Source organism: Mustelus asterias, chromosome 13, assembly GCF_964213995.1.
Source record: "Mustelus asterias chromosome 13, sMusAst1.hap1.1, whole genome shotgun sequence".
In the NCBI taxonomy this organism is placed as follows: Eukaryota; Metazoa; Chordata; class Chondrichthyes; order Carcharhiniformes; family Triakidae; genus Mustelus; species Mustelus asterias.
In genome coordinates this window covers 105,560,141-105,581,624 of record NC_135813.1, presented here as the reverse complement: position 1 = coordinate 105,581,624, position 21,484 = coordinate 105,560,141, and the positions used below count along the sequence as shown (strand labels likewise).

Sequence of the window (21,484 nt, the reverse complement as noted above, 5' to 3'; positions counted from 1 at the left end):
GTAGCAAAAGCCACAAGCTTTCGGAGCCTTAATTATTCTGTAAATTGAGTTTGTGTCTTTATATGCCCTGTTTGTGAACAGAATTCCCATTCACCTGAAGGAGCTTAAGGCTCCGAAAGCTTGTGTGGCTTTTGCTACCAAATAAACCTGTTGGACTTTAACCTGGCGTTGTTAAACTTCTTACTTGGTCAGCATTTACAGCCCATCCCTGGCTGCCCTCGAGAATGTGGTGGGTGGTCTTCATGAACCACTGCAGTCCCTGAGGTGTAGACACCGACAGTGCTGTTAGGGAGGGAATTCCAGGATTTTGACCCAGCGACTGCGAAGGAACGGTGGTGATATGTTTCCAAGTCAGGATGGTGAGTGGCTCGGAGTAGAACTTGCAGGTGGTGGTGTTCCCATATATCTGCTGCCCTTGTCCTTCTGGATAGAAGCGACTGTGGGTTTGGAAGGTGCTGCCCAAGGATCTTTGGTGAATTGCTGCAGTGCATGTTATAGGTAGTGCAAACTGCTGCCACTGAGTGTTGGTGGTGGAGGGAATGGACGTTTGTAGATGTGGTGCCAATCAAGTGGGCTGCTTAGTCGTGGGTGGTGTCAAGCTTCTTCGAGTGTTGTTGGAGCTGCACCCATCCAGGCAAGTGGGGAGTATTCCATCACACTCCTGACCTGCTCTTATCTACATGGCTTGTCCAGCTCAGTTTCTTGTCAATGGTAACCCCCCAGGATGTTGATAATGGGGGATTCAGCAATGGTAATGCCACTGTTAAGGGGCAATGGTTAGGTCCTCTCTTTTTGGAGAAGGTCATTGCCTGGAATTTGTGTAGTGCGAATGTTATTTGCCACTCTTCAGCCCCAGGTTGATAGTGTCCAGGTCATGCTGCATTTGGACATGGACTGCTTCATTATCTGAGGAGTCACATCTCATATCGAACCAGATCAACTACACCAATTTACCAAAATCAATTTCATAAATGCAGAGCAGTTATATCACCTTAAAAAAAAGCAGTAAATGACATTTTAGCATTTACATATCCTGTGCATTACATGGTAATATCTGTTCTCAAAACAATGCTTTCTCTAATTTACTTAGAAACAACCACAAGGAATTAATGCACATTCATAGCACCTTTGAGAACCTCAGGATATTCCAAAGTGCTTTACAATTAAGTACCTTTAAATGTGGTCATTGTTATAATGTAGGAAATGCTGGAGGCAATTTATGCACAGCAAGCTCTCACAAATAACAACACTAGCCATCAGATAATCTGTTTCTGAAAGTGTTGGTTGAGATCAAACTGGAATACTGCGTACAGACCCAAACTATTTAGTCTCTCTTGATAGAACAACCTTCTCATCCCAGGAATTAGCCTAGTGAATCCCCTTTGGACTCCCTCCAATGTTACTATATCCTTTTTTTAGGAAAGGGGACCAAAACCATATGCAGTATTCCAGCTGAGGCCTCACCAACACCCTGTACAATTGCAACAAAACCTCCCTATTTTTAAACTCCAACCCTTTGCAATAAAGGCCAAATGCTGTTTTGTCTTAACTACTTGTTGGACCTGCCTGTTAGCTTTTTGTGACTCATGCACTAGATCACCTACATCCCTTTGTACTTCACTCATCTACAGTCTCTCTCCATTTAGATAATCACCTGCCTTTTGATTCCTTCTACGAAATGCATGACCTCACACTTCCCCACATTAAATTCCACTTTCCAGGTTTTTGCCCAGTCACCCAATCTATCTGTATCTCATTACAGAATCACAATATTCTCATCACAACATCCCGTTCCACCTATCTTTTTATCGGCAACAAATCTGGAAACCTTACATTGTCTCTTCCTTCAGGTCATTAATATAAATAGTGAAGAATTGCGGGCCAAGAACTGATCCCTGCGGACTCCACTAGTTACATCTTTCCACTCTGAAAATGACCCATTTATTCCAACACAAAAACAGAAAATGCTGGAAAATCTCAGTAGGTCTGGCAGCATCTGTGGAGAGAGAATACAGCCAACGTTTCAAGTCTGGATGACACTCATCAGAGCCAACTCTGTTTTCTATGTGACAGCCAGTTTTCAATCCGTTCTAACACACTTACTCCAATTCCATGGGCTTTTCCTTTACGCACCAGCCTCTTATGTGGCACCTTGTCAAATGCCTTTTAGAAATCTAAATACACTACATCCACAGGTTCCCCTCTATCGATTTTCCCTGTTACATCCTCAAAGTATTCGAGCAAATTTGCCAAACATGATTTAAGTTACATAAAACCATGTTGACTAGGTTTGATTATATTCAGCTTTCCCAAATGATTAGCTATCTCCTCTGATTATTGACTTCAGCATCTTGCCAATAATAGATGTTAAACTATCTGGCCTTTAGCTCCCTGCCTTCCTCCCTTTTTAAACAAGGGAGTCACGTTGGCTGTTTTTCAATCTTCTGGTACCCTCCGAAATCTAGCGAGTTATGAAAAATCACAACCAATGGGTCCACTATCTCTGCAGCCACTTCAATTCAAACCCTAGCATGCAGTTCATCAGGTCCTAGCAACCTGTCCACCTTTAGCTCCTTGAATTTCTCCAATACTCTATCTCTTGAGATTGGGATTCTTGTACGTTCTACCGTGTTATTTGAAATCAGCCCATCTGATATTTTAGGAATATTTGCAATGCCTTCCATGGTGAAGACTGATGCAAAATTATTTTTTTTAAGCATATGCTCCATTTCTTTGTTTGCTGTTATCAATTCACCAGCCTCATTTAGTAACTGCCTGCTTTCTATTTATATAGCCATAGAAACTCACTGTTTGCTTTTATGCTGCATGCATGTTTTCCCTCAAAATTAATCTTCTCCCTTCTTATGAGCTTTTTAGTCTTTTGCTGCTGGATCTTTGTTAACTATGGATTTTGCCTCTTTCTTGTGAAATGCCTCTTTTTGATTGGGACAAACGCTTACTGAACATTTTGGACCAGCTGTTTGAATATCTGCCACTGCTCATCTACTGAACTGTCTCTTTGCTTTTTACTCAGTTCACCTTAGACAACTCCTCCTTCATGCCATTACAATTACCTTTACTTAAGTTGAAGACACTGGTTATGGACCTATTGCATTCACCCTCAAACTGTATCTAGAATTCTAGAATACTGTGGTTACTACCTTCTGGGGGATCATTAACCACAAGATCCTTATTAATCCTTCTTCATTCCATAAAACCAAATCTAAAATAGCTTGTTCCGGATAAATTCCACAATGTGCTGCTCTAAAAAGTAGTCCCTGATGCTCCAAGCGTTCTTGGTGTAATATAATGTTCATATGATCTGTCCCTACTTGTAATTTTTTTGTCGACACTCAGACCAATCACTAACCTGCACTCCTACCTTTAATTTTGACTTCCTAATTTTCCAAGCAACTGAATCCTCGGCCCCACTCTTTAGTTTAGTTAGCTAGTTTCCCTTGCTGCTACTCCAAAACCAAGTATCTCTCTTATCTGCTTCTGTCCTATTCCATATTCCTAATCCATAATTCTTAACAGAAATGCAATGAAGACCATTTTTCCATGTCAGACAAACATACTGCTGATGCTGTCATGCAAATATCTATGTAGGGAACAAGCGCTGGTTGGAAATTTTAGCTGAGAAACAACATCTTGGATTTGCATTCACAGATTTAGAAAGGAAAACTGTAAAGTCTTTTAAATATGTTTACTTGCAGGTACCACCATTGGTGGTGGGCGTGGAGTTAAAACTGGTGGTGCTGATGGAGGCATCGGTACTACGTTGATTCGAGGTCCAGGGATCATTGGGGGCATAGGAGCTGTTAAAACAGGTCCAGGCGCTAATCGGATAACAGGAGACATTGGCGGCCTGGGGAGAACCGGCATTGATGACATAACATTCCGCACAGGAGGAGGCATCTGATGAAAAAAAATTACAATTGCACTTTGTGTATATAAAAATATTACATGCTTATGTACTTCATGTCTACAGAACCTTAACTCTCGTCACTTTTAAGATAACTTCTGTGCCAACTTTTTTCATTTTCAACTTCTGCATTTATAATGAATAATGCCGTTGTAACCTTGTCATGAAGTAATCACACCCTGCTTGTAATGGCATTGCAGCACTTGTGTTTTGCTATTTAACAATAAATTATTTTAAAAATCATATCATGTTGATTTTAAAACAATTAAAAAGAACAATTTCAGAACAGGGTCAGAAATTACACGAGCGCCCTCATCCAAATATCCCTTGCTTTCTAACACCATCGCGACCTGATCTTAACTTGTCTGTGTGTAATGTCCTGCAAGCTCAACTATGTGTTATAGGACTAACTTCTAACTATGTTATTAAAATGTTACAAAACAAAACAGGCAACACTACTGTATTACATTTTATTTTGCAGTTAGGAGTGGCTGAGTAGAGGATTTTAACAACTGTTGTTAAACATTTTCTGCTTATGTGATAGGTCATTTGTATGTTATTAAAGATTCAAGTGAATTCAGATATCTTTCTCATTGACTTCCTCTGCTGATGCTGGTAGAGGGAGGCAATGACATTCTTGCTTAGTCAAAGGGCTACATGATATAACATTCTGTATATGTTCTCTAATAGAAACTTGATTCAGAAAAAAATCCTGTATTCAAAACTACAAAAGATAGGCAGAAGATGGTACCGATTCAGTTAAATATTGAAAGGCAAAATAGCAAATAATTTGGTTTAAGTGTACATTCCTAACTGGTTGCAAGTATACAGTAGTAAGATGAGAAGAATTTTGTGTACATTATTGTTCCAAACAATCCTGAAACAGAAATGCTTGTTGTAGCAATTTTTAAAACAGTTGTTAAACTTACAGAAGGTGGTCGGGGCATTGATGTGATCGGTGGAGCATTCATTGAAGAATTTGATACAGATGAAGGGGGTGGAGGTTGGGGTAAATCAGCAGGTTTGCTAGGTCCAATTTTCTCTTTGGTATCATCCTCTGGAACCAGTCCCTTGGCTTTGTGGATGGCTTCAATCTGCTCCTGCAGAGTGATGTTGGCTTGTGCAGCTTGTTGTGTACGTGCCATACTGCCAGAATGACCATCCCAAGTAACCTTTGTCACAAGAAAAATCAATTAATATAATCATTACTTACTGACTTTTTAAAATGTATTTTACACTTACAACCAATAAATGGCATGTCTGCAATACTTTTTAAACTTAAAGCAAAACTGGTTTTCCTTTTCTTTTAGTAATCTAGATACACTTTAACCGAGACAATAAACAATTATTTTTATTTCTGAATGTTTTCCTAGACTGAACAAGCAGACCACATCCATTATCAACATTCTGTATTATACCGTCACAGCAATTTCCAGAGTTTAATTTCCGTTAAGCACTGTATTTTGAACATAACACATCATTCCTAAAATCTGGAATAAACAGTCAATTACAACATTTACTCATGTTACTCATTTCCAAGTAATCATTACTATGTCAGTGGAAGAGATAGTTGCTGGATGGAATTAGATGTGTAAACAACTAGGTGTTTGTGTGCAGTTTATGGTTTAAAGGTTAATTTGTGAAATTGCAGTGCTAAGTAGCAACAGGAAATCTGTGTCAAAACACAATTTGAGCAATGAGTAAGTTATCAAAAGCTCTCTTAGTAATGGGTGTTTATACCTTCTCCTCTGGTTTCTGAATTTCTTCTTCACCAATCTTCTTACCGATGGCTGTTTCTTCCACACCAAAGATATCAGTACGTCGTTCAGCCAGCTGCTTCAAACTACTTTCAATATCCAGACCTGATGGAGAAAACAGCTCAAATTAGAAGGCAGTTCCATCCTAAAAATTATGTAAAGGATTCTTAAAACTAACAGAATTTTTCATTAAAATAATTGTTTTTAGAATTGACAATATAAAATTTTCTCCAGTGACACTGGGAGGCGACAGCACTTCCCATAATTAGTCAATGGAACAAAACTTATCACATCAGGGAAGACAAAACTAATGTTTCTATGCTGCCACTAGTTAGCCATTTTAAAGCAAAGAACACATTAACAAGTGTCAACAAATGGCTAGAGTGTAAAAATATTTATGATTGTTCTTTAGAACACACTTTTATTTTTAAAGGGATTAAGTGATAGCTTAATGTGCTTGTGGTGTAAATTCTGAATTTGTGCTATATGGTGAGGTGGTTCTCCAGAGCCTCTGCTAGCTGGCTACAGATTGGCACTGGCAGATGTAAGGTAGTTTGAAAAATGTGTACTCTCAACCAGGTGTGATTTGTGAAGATTGTGGGGAAAAACTGGATTTGTGCCAAGACAAAACTTTTAGGAATATATGTGAACTGAAAATAATCTTGTATTTTAAAACAGTATATGCAATATAGCAACAGATGAAAAGAAGTAGACTCAGTTGTTAAGTGTGTACGAGGGAAAGGAATTACCTGAAACAAGAATTAGTCACTGACAAACGAAACACACAACTTTTTATCTTGATGAATAAATCAGAACTATTACTGAAATGAAGTTCTCCTTTTGGGCAGTGTTTCCTATAGGACCACTAGTGCAACTTGCCTGGAGCATACACTTCATCTTCACTCTGCTTCTCTCGAATGGAGCGTTCACGTTGCTCCAGCCAACGGGGATCCAGCAGCCCAATACGCATGTGCTCTTGCATTTTGCTGGCAGGAATCTTTTCCCCAGTGATTGGAGAGATGAGATACTCATCAGGTGCAGGTGCACCAGTCACTGGTTTTGAAGCTAAAAGGAATACAAGGAAAACATATGTTTAATTTGTTAGTTTAAATTATTCAGGAATTGAGTAATTAAGATTATAGACATGGATACACGTATTGAAGAACAAATTCACAAGACATTAAGTAGATTTATTTCTCCATATTTCTAAAGATAAAGTACAGACACCAAGCTCAGGTCAGAAACAAGGCTACTAATTATCATTATATTTGTCTTTGCATCTATAAAATATAAATGATGCAGGAGCATTAAAGAGACATTAAGTAACATGTTAAAAAATATTCACTATTAAAAGTTACCCAGCATCTGAAATAGAAAAATATGTATACATATATGCTACAAAAGCCAATATGGTATAGAAACCCTGAATTCAGGGTAAACTTCAAGAAGCAACACTGCTTGTGTCCTTGAACAATAAGAACTTTCTAAATAACCGAGATGACAATCTCAACTGTACAGCTGAACAATAGATTTGCACAAATTAATTATTTTGAACTTATAAAAGCACCGTACCTTGTCGCTCATAAATATCTTAACACTTTTCCAAATATACTTATTTACTCTGAAGTGAATTACTGCTGTAATGCAGATGTGGTTAAGTGGATTGCTGTAAAAACCCAAATGGTTCACTAATGTCCTTTAAAGAAGGGCACCTGTCAGCCCTGCCTATTCTGGCCTACATCTAATTCAACACAGCTGACTTGTGATACCTTTGTGGCATTGACGAATGGAAAATAAATGCAGCCGTGCCAATATCACCTAAATTCTAAGAACAAACACTTTTTAAAACAGTAGATCCCACAACAACACAGTAAGATGAATGGTTTGTTTTATGGCATTAGTTTCAGCAAATGTTGGTTAGGGCATTGGAAGAACTCACTCTTCTTCTCCCAAAAGTACCATGGTGACCACCTGAAGAGATTGATGGGACCCTAGATGGATGTGAAAGACAGCATCTGCAGCAATACAGCAGACGTGTTGACCAATACATTAGCCACTATTCATATATGGATAATTAGGAATTGCAGTGCAGAGAAATGCAAGGCTCTGTGGAACTCAAATTCCAATCTCTAGCCATTCTATCCAGTCATGTTAGACAAGGGAACTGTTTTCAGATGAGTAGGAAGCAACTTTTTTCAAGCATCAATAGCTGGAAGTCCACTGGGAACTTCCACCAAATAGAAAAGCAGCATTCAAACAATACAAGAGCAGCTTGAGAGGGAGATAAAGTCGAGATTGCTGCACCGTCTGTAACTTTTTGTTTAATTATTTTGCTTTTCATGATGGGATGATAATGGACTGTACTTTCTCTTCAGTTTTTGTTGGTTATGATATGTAGCTACGATTATCTCCTTTTTAAGATTAACATATCGGATTTTTAAATTTTTGCACAGATTTAATTTGGTTTTTGCACACGTTTCCAACTTTTCAAACCCACTGTCCCTGTTGAAATGCTGAATTTTCTGCTTCATTCATTGCATTCTATTTTTATTAGGAATCTCAATGTGGCTTTTTGTATTTCTAATCAGTTAAAAAAAAACACTGCTGTTGGCCAAGTGACTGCAATATTCATTTGCAAAATATACGCTTGTGTACTTGAACATTTGCATGTTGAGAAATGGTTCAGATGAAAAAGGAGTGCAAGTGTTTTTTGATCGTTGTGAATGTTCTACTTGATATACACATGAAATACACGAGCGCATGTAAGGTGTTTTGTTCAGTGGCTCATCAGCAATTTTATTGACCTATCATGCTAAGTCATGTAATGGGGCTTGAACCCATCACTTTCTGGCTCAGTCTTACAAACAGAGTTATCCCTGTTTACTTTTGTTAGCAGGGGACAGGGGCAGATTTGGGGGAATATCTTAATACACAGTCCTGTCATTTAATCACTTGGAACATCAGAGTGACAGCAGGTAGGAACTGGAGGTAGGTGCTAAAGATCGGAGAGGGAGGATACGCTGAGAGCTGTACCAAAATGAGGTGAAGCCTCGGGCCATGCAGAGGGCAAAAGTTGAAGCTTACAACTGAGGATGAGGGAATATAAAGGCAACAATGCCAGCATGAATTTGGAGAGGAGGGCAAGAGTACTGGGTTAAACACATTTGCGATGTTGCACCTTGTTCCAAAATTGGAGTAACTTCAGAACTGAACAGCTGGAAATGCTTCATTATCACACACAGATCCTTTGATCTCCAACGTTGAAAATATATGCTTCCAGATATACAGTTTATGATAAAAAAACCAGCATGGCATCAGTTGTATGGTGTATGTATGCAAAATCCAAGTCGGTCTTATTGCCCATGGCAACAATGGCTTATTCTCCATAAACTAATGATTTTGAATGCCTACATTTAAAGCATTCTGTTCGAAATACCGATTACGTTCATTTCTCTCCTTGTCAACCGTGCCAAATTTACCATTGAAATTTTGAAGGAGGCTGCAATGGCCCATGTCACAGAAATTAGCCCTGAATTGATGGTGATGAGAGTAAATGATCAAAATTTAAAACACCAATGAAGGTATTAAAGTAAACAGGATATATCTCATCAAAAGTAAGTTGCATTAAAAATATAAATCAGTCCTGTCCTGACAGGTTTTTCACTTGAGAAATGTTCTAATTGTAGCTAACTAGCTATGAGCACTGTGTAAAGTAAAATACTCATAAGACGTGGTCTTATCAGAATTCCTACTATGTAGGCTGTCACATTTCAATGATCACTGATTCCTCAATTTTTCTACTTGAATTTTTTGCTAGACAGATCAAATGATTGGAGAAATGATACAACATAGTCAAAGGGAAAAATGACAGAGTATTAATGAATATTAATTGCACTAAATTCAAAAAAGTGAGTAATTTAGTGATAGTTTTACGATAGAAAGCAGACTATACTACAAACTAATTCAACAAAATGATCAGTTCTGTAGAGCAAATACATTCTGTCTCATGTGCCATTCCATTAACATTTTTCAGGCTAACAATGCAGGTTGAGTGTACTTAACTACATCAGATAAATCACTGGTTTTCAGACCAATCAAAAGCACATATGTAACTTAAAACTGCCTTTAGATTTTTGAGACTCACCTTTGGGATCATAGTCCTTCCTAATGATAACCTGGTCTGGAGTTGGAGGAAGTGGTGGAGGCATTGGATTATCAGGAGGCGGTGGGGCTTTCTGACTTTCTTCTTCTTCATCTGATCCCTAAGAGAAACAACCATACATAAATGTATACACCTCACTGAAAGCAAGTTAAACTTGAAAGTTGGTATTTTCCCCATTGTTTTTTTTGTTTTGTTCCTATTTTGGACAAAGACTTACAGCTCCCATTAACATAGAGGGGCCAGGGCATGCAGGTCCACAGTTCCCTAAAAGTGGCAATACAGGTGGCCATGGTGATTAAGAAGGTATATGGCATGCTTGCCTTAATCGGCCAGGGCATTGAGTACAAGAGTTGGAAAATCATGTTGCAGCTATATAAAACCTTGGTTAGGCTGCATTTGGAGTATTGCGAGCAGTTCTGGTCACCACACTATCAGAAGGACGTGGAAGCTTTGGAGAGAGTGCAAAGAAGGTTCACCAGGATGTTGCCCGGTCGAGGTTATGGACTATAAGGTGAGGTTTTCACTGGAAAGGTGGAGGCTGAGGGGAGACCTGATACAGGTCTACAAAATTATGAGAGGCATTGACGGTGGATAGTCAGAAGCTTTTTCCCAGGATGGAAGTGTTAATTACAAGGGGGCACAGGTTCAAGGGGGAAAATTTAATGGAGATGTGCGGAGGAAGTTTTTCACGCAGAGAGAGTGGTGGGCGCCTGGAATGCGCTGCCAGAGGAAGTGGTGGAAGCAGGAACATTAGCAACATTTAAGAGGCATCTGGATAGGTATTTTATTAGGGAGGGAATAGAGGGATATAGACCGAGTAAGGGCAGAAGGTTTTTTTTTTAAGTTTAGTTAGGGCATCATGATCAGCACAGGCTTGGAGGGTGGAAGGGCCTGGTCCTGTGCTGTACTTTTCTTTATTCGAAACCTAGCAATACCTTTCTGGATATCGTCACTGGTGGCCCACACCATTTTTCTCCCTACTGCTTTTGGACCTTTGACCTGTGGCGCAGGTAAACTGAAGAACTTATTACTCGATGATACGCATACACAAAAAAAAATCATGCGCCACACTGTTTATTTTAAATTATGCATGTGATTGTGTCATCCCAACTAAAGTTATCCCATGAAATTGTAGGTCTGAGCTCTCCTTGAAGGGAACGAATAATTTTATCACACTTATCAAAATAAAGGGGGGTCGGTTTAAGACAGAGTTGAGGAGGAACTTCTTCTCCCAGAGGGTGGTGAATCTCTGGAATTCTCTGCCCACTGAGGTGGTGGAGGCTACCTCGCTGAATATGTTTAAAGCGCGGATGGATGGATTCCTGATCGGTAAGGGAATTAAGGGTTATGGGGATCAGGCGGGTAAGTGGTACTGATCCACGTCAGATCAGCCATGATCTTATTGAATGGCGGGGCAGGCTCAAGGGGCTAGATGGCCTACTCCTGCTCCTATTTCTTATGTTCTTATGGCACCAATTCAAAAATGCAGTCCCTTTGTTATCTATCTCATTCTTTGGGCAATCTCACTCCAAAAAAATAGTTGCTTGGTGATACCTCCAGAGGTGACATGGAGTCAACCATCCAAGTGAGGAAAATTTTAAACTCACAATGAATTCAGTCTATGAATTCAAAACTGCTTGCAACAGAATCATCAAAAACCCAGGCCAAACAAAGCCCCTCATTTGTTTTGCACTTGGATCAGCTTACTTTCTGATCTTACATTGTAGGTGTATCATGTAGTTCATGTTTATTTTGAAACACCAAGCCACTTAAATGAAGTTTTAAAACATATCTTAGAACAATGAGCAATGAATTAACATAGACATTTACTTGGCACCAATATCAAAAGTAAGCTATATTTCAAAAGACAAAAATCAAATCAGTCCTTTTGAAATACACTATGATTTATACAGTAAGTTTTTAAAAGGTAACAGGAGTTCTTTGTGACACCATAAATATCACATACCTAAAGTTTCAAAGGGTTTTCAAAGTTTGATTCAAGTAAAATTCAGCATCAAGCTCATACCAGGGTTTCATTTTAAGAAATATTTCAAAATATAACATTCATCCTGTCAACAGACTAGTTCCTTATGCTTGTCTAAAGTCTATTTATTAGGGTCACAAATAGCTTTATATTAACACTGCAATGAAGTTACTGTGAAAATCCCTTGTTGCTACACTCCAGTGCTTGTTCGGGTACACTGAGGGAGAATTTAGCTTAGCCAATGCACCTAACCAGCACATCTTTCGGACTGTGGAGGAAACCGCAGCACCCAGAGGAAACCCACGCAGACACGGGGAGAACGTGGAGATTCTACACAGACAGCAACTCAAGCCAGGATTCAAACCGAGATCCCTGGCACTGTGAGGCAGCAGTGCTAACCACCGTGCTGGCCTCACTTGTCAAGATTTGAATGAAAGAGTATCAGTGACCAATACAACCTGCTAATAACTTGAACGCACGCCAGAGTTGAATTGTTATCACTATTAATTAATTCACTATTCACAATATTCTTTTATTTTAAAACCAGACTAAACAAAACTTTGCACCATAATAGTTATTACTTTTCTTTTTCATAACTTTACCAGTGGACATCACCAATAGCTTTTCATACTACTCACCAATTCCTATTCTATAATCTGTAATCAATTAGATTTTCAATAGTTTGGTCAGTAAGCCTGGAAGGGATTTGCAAGATTGACAGCCATCCCCTTCTGAGGCAATGAAACTCAACTAGGAAATACCACATCATAAAAATTATCTTTGCTCAATAATTTTTAGTATCATACCTCATCCATATCCTGGACTTGTGTATCTTGATCCAACTGTGATGGGGCCTCATCTGGCTTATCATCTGTCTCTTCAACTTCATCATCAGATTCCACCTCCATTTCAACCTCCTCACTCTCTCCAAACTTCTCATACCTCTCCTGCATCAAAATACGAGCTCCAAGCTCTTCCGGTGTAGTTGGTGGAGGGAAATGCCCTGCAATTAGAAAGGTTAATTTTACCCGATGAACTTAATTGCTACTATATATCTACTTTCTTCCATCTCTCCCCCGACTAAAGACTATCACTCCCGTTACGTAATTTCTTTCTTCAATCAGTATCACTACATATGACTCGACACCTGCAGCACTGCTTTCTGAAATGACCTAGCAAGCCATTCGTTCAAGGGCAAAGTTGGCCTTGCCAATGATGCCCACATCCCATTAAAGAATATAGAAAAAAGAAAAAAAAACAGGTGTACACTTCTGATGAGCAGCATTCAGTCACCCAAAGTTACCAAAGAAAAGCATCATATGCAATGAATTACCTCGACATGCAGCAACTATTGTTACTTAGGCAAATTTGGCAGCTACTATTGCATGACAAGAACTCTGGTTGAGAGAAGAATATACACTAGAACTCCTATTTTTAAATGGTGCTGGATCTTCAACAATCACCTAAACCAATGATAGATGGGGCTTCAGTTTAACATCTCATCTGAAGAACTATCACAGCACTCGCTCAATACTTCACTTGATCTCTACTGTAGATTATACGAGCAAGGCTTGAGCCTTGATTCATAGGTGTGTACTTAAGCCAAAATAACAGCAGGTGATAGAGCAGCTCCATTAAAATATAGGCCTTTTGTTTAACAAACTACACTGATATATGCAATATATTCCATGATTTATGTTCACTGCAACAGCTACTTATTAGAAAGTAGAAAATCATCCCAAGAACCATCAGAGGCAAAAGTGAAAAAAAAACAGATCTTGTCAAAGAATAAATTCGGAGTGGAGACCAAAATTTTGTTTAAAGAGATGGGTTTTAAGCAAGGTCTTGAAAGAGGAAAACAGAAGTGTTAAGGGAGGGAGTTGTGTAGAATAATATCTGGGTGGCTGAAAACATGCCCAATATTGGTGCAGTGAAGGGGCAGGTGTACAAAAGGCCTGAAATCAAAAAACAGAGTTCCGGGGAAGTGGAGGTGGGGATGGCATAGTTGGAATTAGAGACAGGGAAAAATGTGTCAGTGGCATAATTTAAACACAATAAGTAGATTAAATTGGTGTTGGGGAACTGGAAGCCACATAGGTTGATGAGGACAGGAACAATGGTTGAGGTCTTGTTGCTGATAAGTTACAGGCAGTACAGGTTTAGATGGGCTGAAGTATATAGAGGGTACAAATCAGAGATTAGTTAGAAGAGCATTGAGGAAATCATAAATTATGGTTTCAATAATAGGTGGGTTAAGGTAGGAGTGATGGCAAATTATATTATGGAGGTAGGAGTTGATGGGCCATCTTTGTAATGCAAAAAGTAATGAGAGTCAATAGCTCAGCCTGGGGTCAAATGAAACACAGGGTGCAAATAATCCCACTGTAAACTTCAGGCAGGGATAGGGTTGGAGTTACTGTTCAGCAGACAGAGGTTGTGTCTGGATTGAAGATGATGGTTTGATTTAGCTGCAAGAAAACATTATTCATCCAAGACATGTTGAAAAAGCAGTGAGGAGTTTCATGACCTCTCTGAAACAGCAGAGGTCATGAGAGATGAACGGGCCAAAAATGAAGAAGCCATAGAGATGAGTGTCAATAATGTACATATGCAAGTTGACCCCATGTCTGGGATATCAGCCATGTAGCTGAGGAAGAGAAAAGGGCAAAGGATGCATATTTAATGGACTTGAGGTGACTGTGACGAGAACCCATTGCTACAAATAGTTTAATTACACTGGTTAGGTTAAGAGAGGAAGCAGTTTCATTACACTGGACAATGGAGGAAGAGGTTACTGATTGTGTTGAAGGCTACACACAGGTTCAGAAATGACAATGTATCCCAATCACAACTGAAGTTGTGTAATAATATTCTCCAAGATCATTTCCATACTAGAGGATGACTTAGATGCAGGGATAGAAGGTACTATAGCCAAATCTGTAGACGGACACTAAAACAGGTGGAATAGTAAGTTTTTACAAATGGATATGGATAGGTTAGGTAAATGGGCAGATGGAATTTAATATGGATAAGTGTGAGGTTATCCATTTTGGTCAGAAAAATAGAAAGGCAATTTTTATTATCTAAATGGAGAGAAACTTCGGAGTGCTTCGGTGCAGAAGAGTCTAGGTGTCCTCGTACACGAGTGGCAGAAAACTAGCATGCAGGTAATGAGAAAGCAAATGGAATTTTAAAATTTATTGCTCAAGGAATCCAGTACAAAAGGAGGCAAGTACTGCTGCAACTGTACAAGGCAGTAGTGAGACTATACCTGGAGTACAGTGTACAGTTTTAGTCCCTTTACTTGAGGAGGGATGTAGTTGCATTGAAGGCAGTTCAGAAGAGGTTCACTAGATTGATTCCAAAGATGAGGGGTTTGTCTTATGAAGAAAGATTGAGCAGTTTAGGCATATACTCTCTAGAGTTTAGAATAACGAAAGGAGATCTAACTGAGGTATATAAGATGATAAAGGCGATTGACAAAGTAGACAGAGAGGATGTTTCCTCTTGTGGAGCAATCTAGAACAAGAGGTCATAGTTTTAGAATAAGTGGTAGCAGATTTAAAACAGGGAGGAGGAGAAATCACATCTCTCAAAGGGTCATGAATCTGTGAAATTCACCACCCAGAGTGCAGTGGATGCTGGGACATTGAGTAAATTTGAGGAGATAGGCAGATTTTTAATTAGTAACGGGTTGAAGAGTTATGGAAAACTGGAAGAAAAATGGAGTTGAAATTGAGATGAGATGAGTCATGGTGGTATTGAATGGCAGAGCAGGCAGGGGCTGAATTGCCTCCTCCTGCTCCTCGTTCTTATGTTCTTAGAAAGGGGGTTGGAAATCTGACTGGAGGGATTCAAACAGTAAGTTGTGGGAGAAACGTGAAAATATCTGGAGACAAACATTCAAGGATCTTGGAAGAGGAAATAGAGATGATGGTTATTTACATTGTCAGCTAGCTATATTTGACTATATTTGTATTAGATTGTTTACCAACTAAAAACACTGTTTACTTTAGCAACAGCAACTGCCCTTGCGCCTGTTCATCAGCTTTCAAATAACCACTTTTCTTAAGGCCGTTATCTCCTGCTTCTGTGTTCAATATCAGGGCTGCCAAGACCATATTTGTTTCAAATATCCTTTTTGTCATCAGCTCACTAAATTCTCCTCTCATTTTGGCTGTATATGCGGCACAAGTTATCCAAACTGCATATTAATTTGACTTGCATATAACACTGACAGATTACCCTTCTATGGTGTTGGTACTATTAATAGACTTGCATTAAATTACAATTAAGGCATTTGAAAATGCTTGTGACAGTGATTCATTGTAACAATATACATATTAGTAAATTTCATGCATCCTAAAAGTTAAACTATTACCATATACTTTGATTTTTAAAAAGTCTTATTTCCCCTTATTTGAACCATCTTTCAAGGTTACAACAATAATTTGTATTTAAAAGCTTAAAATAAGCAACTTCCAGGCTTTAGGGATTAAACTGCTATTTTTCACTAACAATTCAAACCAATTTACTGTAATTGCAAATTCAAATAAAATATTCAAAAGAAAGAATGTTGGAAATACTGTGATTTTAGAGTGTAAATAGTTAATCTCAGAATGATTGTGTTCACAGCATTTCAATCTAAGTCAATATTACATTTGATAGTTTGGTAATAGTACCTTGTTCATTGGGCTGGAAGTCAACAGTTTCCACCACCACAAAGTCATGCCAGTCAATCTGTGCGTAGGCTACTCTCTCCCTTTCCCGTTCTTCCTCCTCTTTCCTCCTTTCACGCTCTTGAAATTTGGCCCATTCAACTCTGTATCTAACCTGTGTTACACAAAGCAAAATTACTTTCATGTCGATATCATGATCTACGATCAATTTACACATAAATGACAGACCTCTTAGACTACAACATTTCTGAAAATGAAACTTCCACAATCACATATGGAATGATGTGATTCCATATCATGAAGGCAGCAGAGGGCATGAGAGAGATGGTGGAGTGGTAGAATTGGGTATTATTAATGTGCAAGTGGAAACTAATTCCATGAAGCAGTAGAAACTCATATCAAGTTTACAAATGAAATATCCAACTTTACAGACAACGCAAAGATAGGTGGCACAGAAGTATAGTTGGGAGTGGAAAGTTGCAAAGGGACATTCTTGAGGTCAAGTGAGTGGGCAAAACTGTGGCAGATGGGAGTTTAATGTGGGGGAAGCTTGAGGTCATTGACATTTTAGATCTAAAGGATACATTAAAGTTTTTTCTAAAAAGTGGAAGATTAGGAACTGAGCAATAGGGAAATTTAGGGGTCTAAGTACAGATATCATAAAACTGGTGGATAGGTCCAACAAATAATTAAAAATGGTTGTGGAATGCTGGCCTTTATCTCAAAGTTACAGTTCTGATTCAATGCCATTTAGACAACTGGGTTCAGTACTGGGCACCTCATCTCAGAAAAAGATATTGGCCTCTGATGGGATTTAGCAGAGATTAACCAGAATTAACCATAAAAGCATCAAGTTGTGATGACAGGTTGTATAGGCTAAATTTGTGTTCCCTTCAGTGTTGTAGGTTAAGAAGTGATATGAGACATTTATGATTAAAGTAGTTGAAAGGATACACACATTTTTTCCTCTGGTAAGGAAGTCCAGACTATGAGGACATAATTTTAAATTAGAGCTTATGCTACTAGATGGAGTCTAAAAGTATTGTGTGCTGAGGTGAAAACTGTTTGGATTTAAAATAACATAACTGTATTGTATATTCCATTTTTTACATCTAGAAACTCAGCTAATGTTCTGGGGACCCGGGTTTGAATCCCGCCACAACAGCTGGTGAAATTTGAATTCAATAAAAAATATCTGGAATTAAGAATCTACTGATGAGAGTGACATCATTGTCGATTGTCGGAAAAACCTATCTGGTTCACTAATGTCTTTTGGGGAAGGAAATCTGCCACCTTACCTGGTCTGGCCTACATCTGGCTCCACAGCCACAGCAATGTGGTTGACTCTCAACTGCCCTCTGAAATGGCCTAGCAAGCTACTCAGTTCAAGGACAATTAGCGACGGGCAATAAATACTAGACCAGCCAGAGACGCCCACATCCCATGAATGAATCCAAAAAAAAGTTGATTGGTGCAGTTAGTAGCTTAAACCCTGACCAGCTCCTGCCACTAGAGGGATCCCAGGACTTGGTGCAGGTTCAGAAACGAAGCCAGAAGCTGCTGAAAAACAGACCCAAAAACAAAGGTAAGAAGAGGGTGGGAGCCAGACGGGGAGGGAGAGAGAGAAAGGGTGAAAACACTGCAGGAAAGGTCATGCGAGCAGATAGGCTACAGCAAGGAAACACTGGCAAACAATGTTAAAGCAAAATAAAAACAGAAAATGCTGGATAAACTCAATGGGTCTTGCAGCATCTGGAAAGAAACAGAGTTAATATTCCGGATCTAAATGATCCTTCTACATAATTTAACAGATGTTAAAATGAAACTGGCAACGTTAAATAGATATACTGACACAATTGCGTTGTTAAAATTAAACATCAAGTGACTCAACATTAAACAAGGACTTGCTGCATTGCTTTGAGATGCATTTTATACAAACCATACATGAATTTAGTCTCACCTGATCTAAAACTTCTTTAGGATTTTCTGCTTCTTTTTTCAATTTCAGAAGCAGCCCCTTTGGAGGTATTAAGATCTAAACAGAAGAAAAATATAAGAAATTGTAAAACTTAAATAAGCTTTTCCCTTTTCAAAAGGCTTAAGGTTAAAATCAGCATTCATCTGATTATAATAGTATAATTCTGGCATGCAGGTTGTTCTTTTTCATTTAAAAAAATATATTTAAAGCAACTTTGTACTTGCACAGAAGGGAAATGGGGGAAAGCAGAACAATGCAAAAAGGATGTCAGGTGGCCTTCTACATGTACATAGAGGAGTGCCAATAGAGGGGTACAGAAGGTACCAGAAGAAATTGGACAGGAGCTGCAGGAAGCAGGCCCCAAAGAAAAGAAGAAAGTTCCAAAAAGCCATAAGTGGGATAGAAAAGCGATCCCCAGAAAACAGTAAAGTTAAGGGACAAGGACAGGAATCTGAAACAGATTCTGCTTAGAAAAGTTAAGAGTGAGGAGCCGAGGGAAATGCTCCGAATTAAAGAGACAGAGCTGCAGGGAGCAGACATGGAATATGGCTTGAGAGAAGCCAGAAGATCGGAGGAGACAGCTGAAAGTCTGTGACTCCTTACTATGGAGCAATGGTGGTCTGTTTGGCACAACCGAATACAAAGATTGGGCATGGAAGGAAAGGAATATCCTAAAGATAGAGAGTGTAACCCTGGGGGTAGATCCTTGTTGGAGATGTCAGAGTAGAAATGTCACTTGAGAAAGAATTCCAGGAGGGGGAGGAGGAGAGAGAGGGGAGGGGGGAGGGGGGGGGGGGGGGGGGGGGGGGAGAAGAAAGGGGGGGGGAGGAGGAGAGGGAGGGGGAGGAGGAGAGGGAGAGGGAGGGGGAGGGGGAGAGGGAGAGGGAGGGGGAGGAGGAGGGGGGGGGGCTTGTAACATGCTCTCACCACTTAAACTTTGCCAACCTCAGGCATCTTTTTCTGTTTGGAGCCTCTTTCTCTGCCCCTCTTTCTTCTTAACTGGGACTTCTAGCTGTTCCATGTCTGGAACTCTTCTCAGTCATGGTGCACCATTCCCAATCGCATGATTGGGGTTGTTGTGCTATTTTCTGTTTGCACAGATGCACTGTACCTGTCCTCAGCCCAAAAAACTTCAATAACCCCGAAACCCCCACCCTCTGCTCTCAACAGGATAAGTTTGGATCTCATTACAGACAAATGATATTCAAATAAAAGGGGAATTTCATTTTAAATTATCAATGCAACAAAGATACATCTTATACATCCACAAGTATTTGCATCAACCCTGCACAATGTAACAGCATGGAGCACGGGCGGCATGTTAGCACTGCTGCTTCACAGCTCCAGGGACCTGGGTTCGATTCCCGGCTTGGGTCACTGTCTGTGTGGAGTTTGCACATTCTCCTCGTGTCTGTGTGGGTTTCCTCCAGGTGCTCCGGTTTCCTCCCACAGTCCAAAGATGTGCGGGTTAGGTTGATTGGCCATGCTAAAATTGCCCTTAGTGTCCTGAGATGCGTAGGTTAGAGGGATTAGTGGGTAAATATGTAGGGATATGGGGGGTAGGGCCTGGGTGGGATTGTGGTTGGTGCAGACTCGATGGGCCGAATGGCCTCTTTCTGTGCTGTAGGGTTTCTATGATACAGTGCCACAATATGTATTTTTTAAAAATATTAAGTTTAAAAATTTCACAGGTATTTCTCTTGTCACTTTTTAGGCACAAAATCTGCTTTATGGCACTGCTCACTGATCAAAAGTTAGCTAATTTGACTCTAATAGCTTATTGGAATTGAAAAGCCCTTTTGCGTTCTCTAAACTTCAGACTGCAGATTAATAAATGCTTTATTGAACTTCACAACTGTAATACAAAGGTTAAACTGTGGCTTGAAGTCAATGCAACAGATTTCACCAGGTTAAAGAATTGCAAAATTTACATTCTATATAAGAAAAGTTAATACGTTGGCAACTCTTAGTAAATTCAACCAAGTACGCATAACAAATATATATTGGAAGTTTTGTCTAACAACTAAAGAGCTGTAATACTGTGAGAAAAGTCTTCAACAGATGACAGAATTGTGTGCAGTTCTGGTCACCTCACTATAAGAAGGATGTGGAAGCGCTGGAAAGAGTGGATAGGAGATTTACCAGGATGCTGCCTGGTTTGGAGGGTAGGTCTTATGAGGAAAGGTTGAGGGAACTAGGGCTGTTCTCTCTGGAGCGGAGGAGGCTGAGGGGAGACTTAATAGAGGTTTATAAAATGATGAAGGGGATAGATAGAGTGAACGTTCAAAGACTATTTCCTCAGGTGGATGGAGCTATTACAAGGGAGCATAACTATAGGGTTCATGGTGGGAGATATAGGAAGGATATCAGAGGTAGGTTCTTTATGCAGAGAGTGGTTGGGGTGTGGAATGGACTGCCTGCAGTGATAGTGGAGTCAGACACTTTAGGAACATTTAAGCAGTTATTGGATAGGCACATGGAGCACACCAGGATGATAGGGAGTGGGATAGCTTGATCTTGGTTTCAGATAAAGCTCGGCACAACATCGTGGGCCGAAGGGCCTGTTCTGTGCTGTACTGTTCTATGTTCTATGACAGCATTTTGCTGGTGGGGTTACCATCGGGATGGAATTCTGAAATCCAAGTCCAATATTTTATATATATAAATATATGAAACTGTTACGAATGCAAGACTTTATAAGATGGTTATGTAGTGAAAGAGAGAGAGACAGAGACAGAGAGAGATGCAGTTGGGTGTGCAAAGCTACAGCTGTCAGAGCAGGATGTTTGTAAGTTGGTTTTCTGTCCAGAAATAAGACAGAACAGATGGAACTTCTGGAGAGTTAAGAACCAAGGGGTCACCAGAGTGGGTCACGTGGCTGGAAATCAGTTTGAGTATACTCAAAAAATTGAGTGAAAGAAATTTTAAAAAGGACATTGGAAGGCTCACCCTGACCTGGAAGGGAGAAAAAAGTCTGCCGAAATGCTGGGAGGAATTTG

General features: G+C 39.6%; 1 protein-coding gene across 1 annotated transcript in view; it reads right to left on the bottom strand.

Moving 5' to 3' along the window:
• The window catches only part of sf3a1 (splicing factor 3a, subunit 1), a 30,886-nt gene that overhangs the window by 4,534 nt on the left and 4,868 nt on the right, over nucleotides 1–21,484 (bottom strand). Inside the window, exons 5-12 of the mRNA XM_078227430.1 lie at nucleotides 18,468–18,542; nucleotides 16,511–16,661; nucleotides 12,635–12,831; nucleotides 9,827–9,944; nucleotides 6,562–6,747; nucleotides 5,666–5,787; nucleotides 4,855–5,097; nucleotides 3,711–3,918 (exon numbers count right to left, since the gene is read on the bottom strand). Coding sequence (XP_078083556.1) covers nucleotides 3,711–3,918; nucleotides 4,855–5,097; nucleotides 5,666–5,787; nucleotides 6,562–6,747; nucleotides 9,827–9,944; nucleotides 12,635–12,831; nucleotides 16,511–16,661; nucleotides 18,468–18,542 — 1,300 coding nt within the window. The remainder of the gene's footprint in view (nucleotides 1–3,710; nucleotides 3,919–4,854; nucleotides 5,098–5,665; nucleotides 5,788–6,561; nucleotides 6,748–9,826; nucleotides 9,945–12,634; nucleotides 12,832–16,510; nucleotides 16,662–18,467; nucleotides 18,543–21,484) is intronic.